General features: G+C 47.6%; 1 protein-coding gene across 1 annotated transcript in view; it reads right to left on the reverse strand.

Annotated features, from left to right (window-relative positions):
• The window catches only part of LOC112079349 (deleted in lung and esophageal cancer protein 1-like), a 4,005-nt gene extending 2,589 nt beyond the window's left edge, over positions 1 to 1,416 (reverse strand). The window contains exon 1 of the mRNA XM_070442299.1: positions 1,345 to 1,416. Within this exon, the coding sequence (XP_070298400.1) occupies positions 1,345 to 1,416 (72 nt within the window). The remainder of the gene's footprint in view (positions 1 to 1,344) is intronic.

Consider the following 1,416-nt stretch of genomic DNA (forward strand, 5'->3'; position numbering starts at 1 on the left):
CAAGTTGACTGACTGGTTAGTAGAGCTGGTCGGTTGACTGACTGGTTAGTAGACTGGTCAGTTGACTGACTAGTTAGTAGACTGGTCGGTTGAACTTACTAGTTAGTAGACTGGTCGGTTGACTGACTAGTTAGTAGAACTGGCGGTTGACTGACTAGTTAGTAGACTGGTCGGTTGACTGACTAGTTAGTAGAACTGGTCGGTTGACTGAACTAGTTAGTAGACTGGTCAGTTGACTGACTGTGGTTAGGTTGACTGGTCGGTTGACTGACTGGTTAGTAGACTGGTCAGTTGACTGACTGGTTAGTAGACTGACTGTTTAGTAGACTGGTCAGTTGCAGACTGACTGTTAGTAGATCTGGTCAGTTGACTGACTTGGTTAGTTAACTGACTGTTTAGTAGACTGGTCAGTTGACTGACTGGTTAGTAGACTGGTAGTTGACTGGTTAGTAGACTGACTGGTTAGTAGACTGGTCAGTTGACTGACTGACTGGTTAGTAGACTTATGTTGACTGACTGGTTAGTAGACTGATCTGTTAGCTGACTGGTTATTAGACTGCTCTGTTGACTGACTGGTTAGTAGACTGGTCTGTTGGCTGACGGTTAGTAGGCTGGTCTTTTTGGTGGACCGGTTAGTAGACTGGTCTGTTGGCTGACTGGTTAGTAGACTGGTCTGTTGGCTGACCGGTTAGTAGACTGGTTCTGTTGGTGTGACTGGTTAGTAGACTGGTCTGTTGACTGCCTGACTGGTAGTAGACTGCTCGTTGACTGACCGGTTAGTAGACTGGTTTGTTGGCTGACTGGTTGTAGACTGGTCTGTTAGCTGACTGGTTAGTAGATTGGTCTGTTGACTGACTGGTTAGTAGGCTGGTCTGTTAGCTGACTGGTTAGTAGGCTGGTCTGTTAGTGACTGTTTTAGTAGGCTGGTCTGTTGGTGGACTGGTTTAGTAGACTGGTCTTTTAGCTGACTGGTTAGTAGGCTGGTCTGTTAGCTGACTGGTTAGTAGGCTGGTCTGTTAGCTGACTGGTTAGTAGGCTGGTCTGTTAGCTGACTGGTTAGTAGGCTGGTCTGTTGGTGGACTGGTTAGTGACTGGTCCTGTTAGCTGGACTGGTTAGTAGGCTGGTCTGTTAGCTGACTGGTTAGTACACTGGCTAGTAACCTGCTCAGTTGATGACTGGTTAGTAGGTTGGTCTGTTGGCTGACTGACTGGTTAGTAGACTGGGCTGTTGACTGACTGGTTAATAGACTGGCCTGTTGGCAGACTGACCGGTTATTAGACTGGTCTGTTGGCTAACTGGTTGACTGTGTGTTTGTGGTCCAGAGATGACACGAGTGTTTTGACCTGGAGCTGATTCTGACCGGAGGGCGACCAGGTGCGGTCATATCCAGACTGCTGTGTTATGTTCAGCACCAT

Source organism: Salvelinus sp. IW2-2015, unplaced genomic scaffold (assembly GCF_002910315.2).
Source record: "Salvelinus sp. IW2-2015 unplaced genomic scaffold, ASM291031v2 Un_scaffold7671, whole genome shotgun sequence".
NCBI lineage: Eukaryota > Metazoa > Chordata > Actinopteri > Salmoniformes > Salmonidae > Salvelinus > Salvelinus sp. IW2-2015.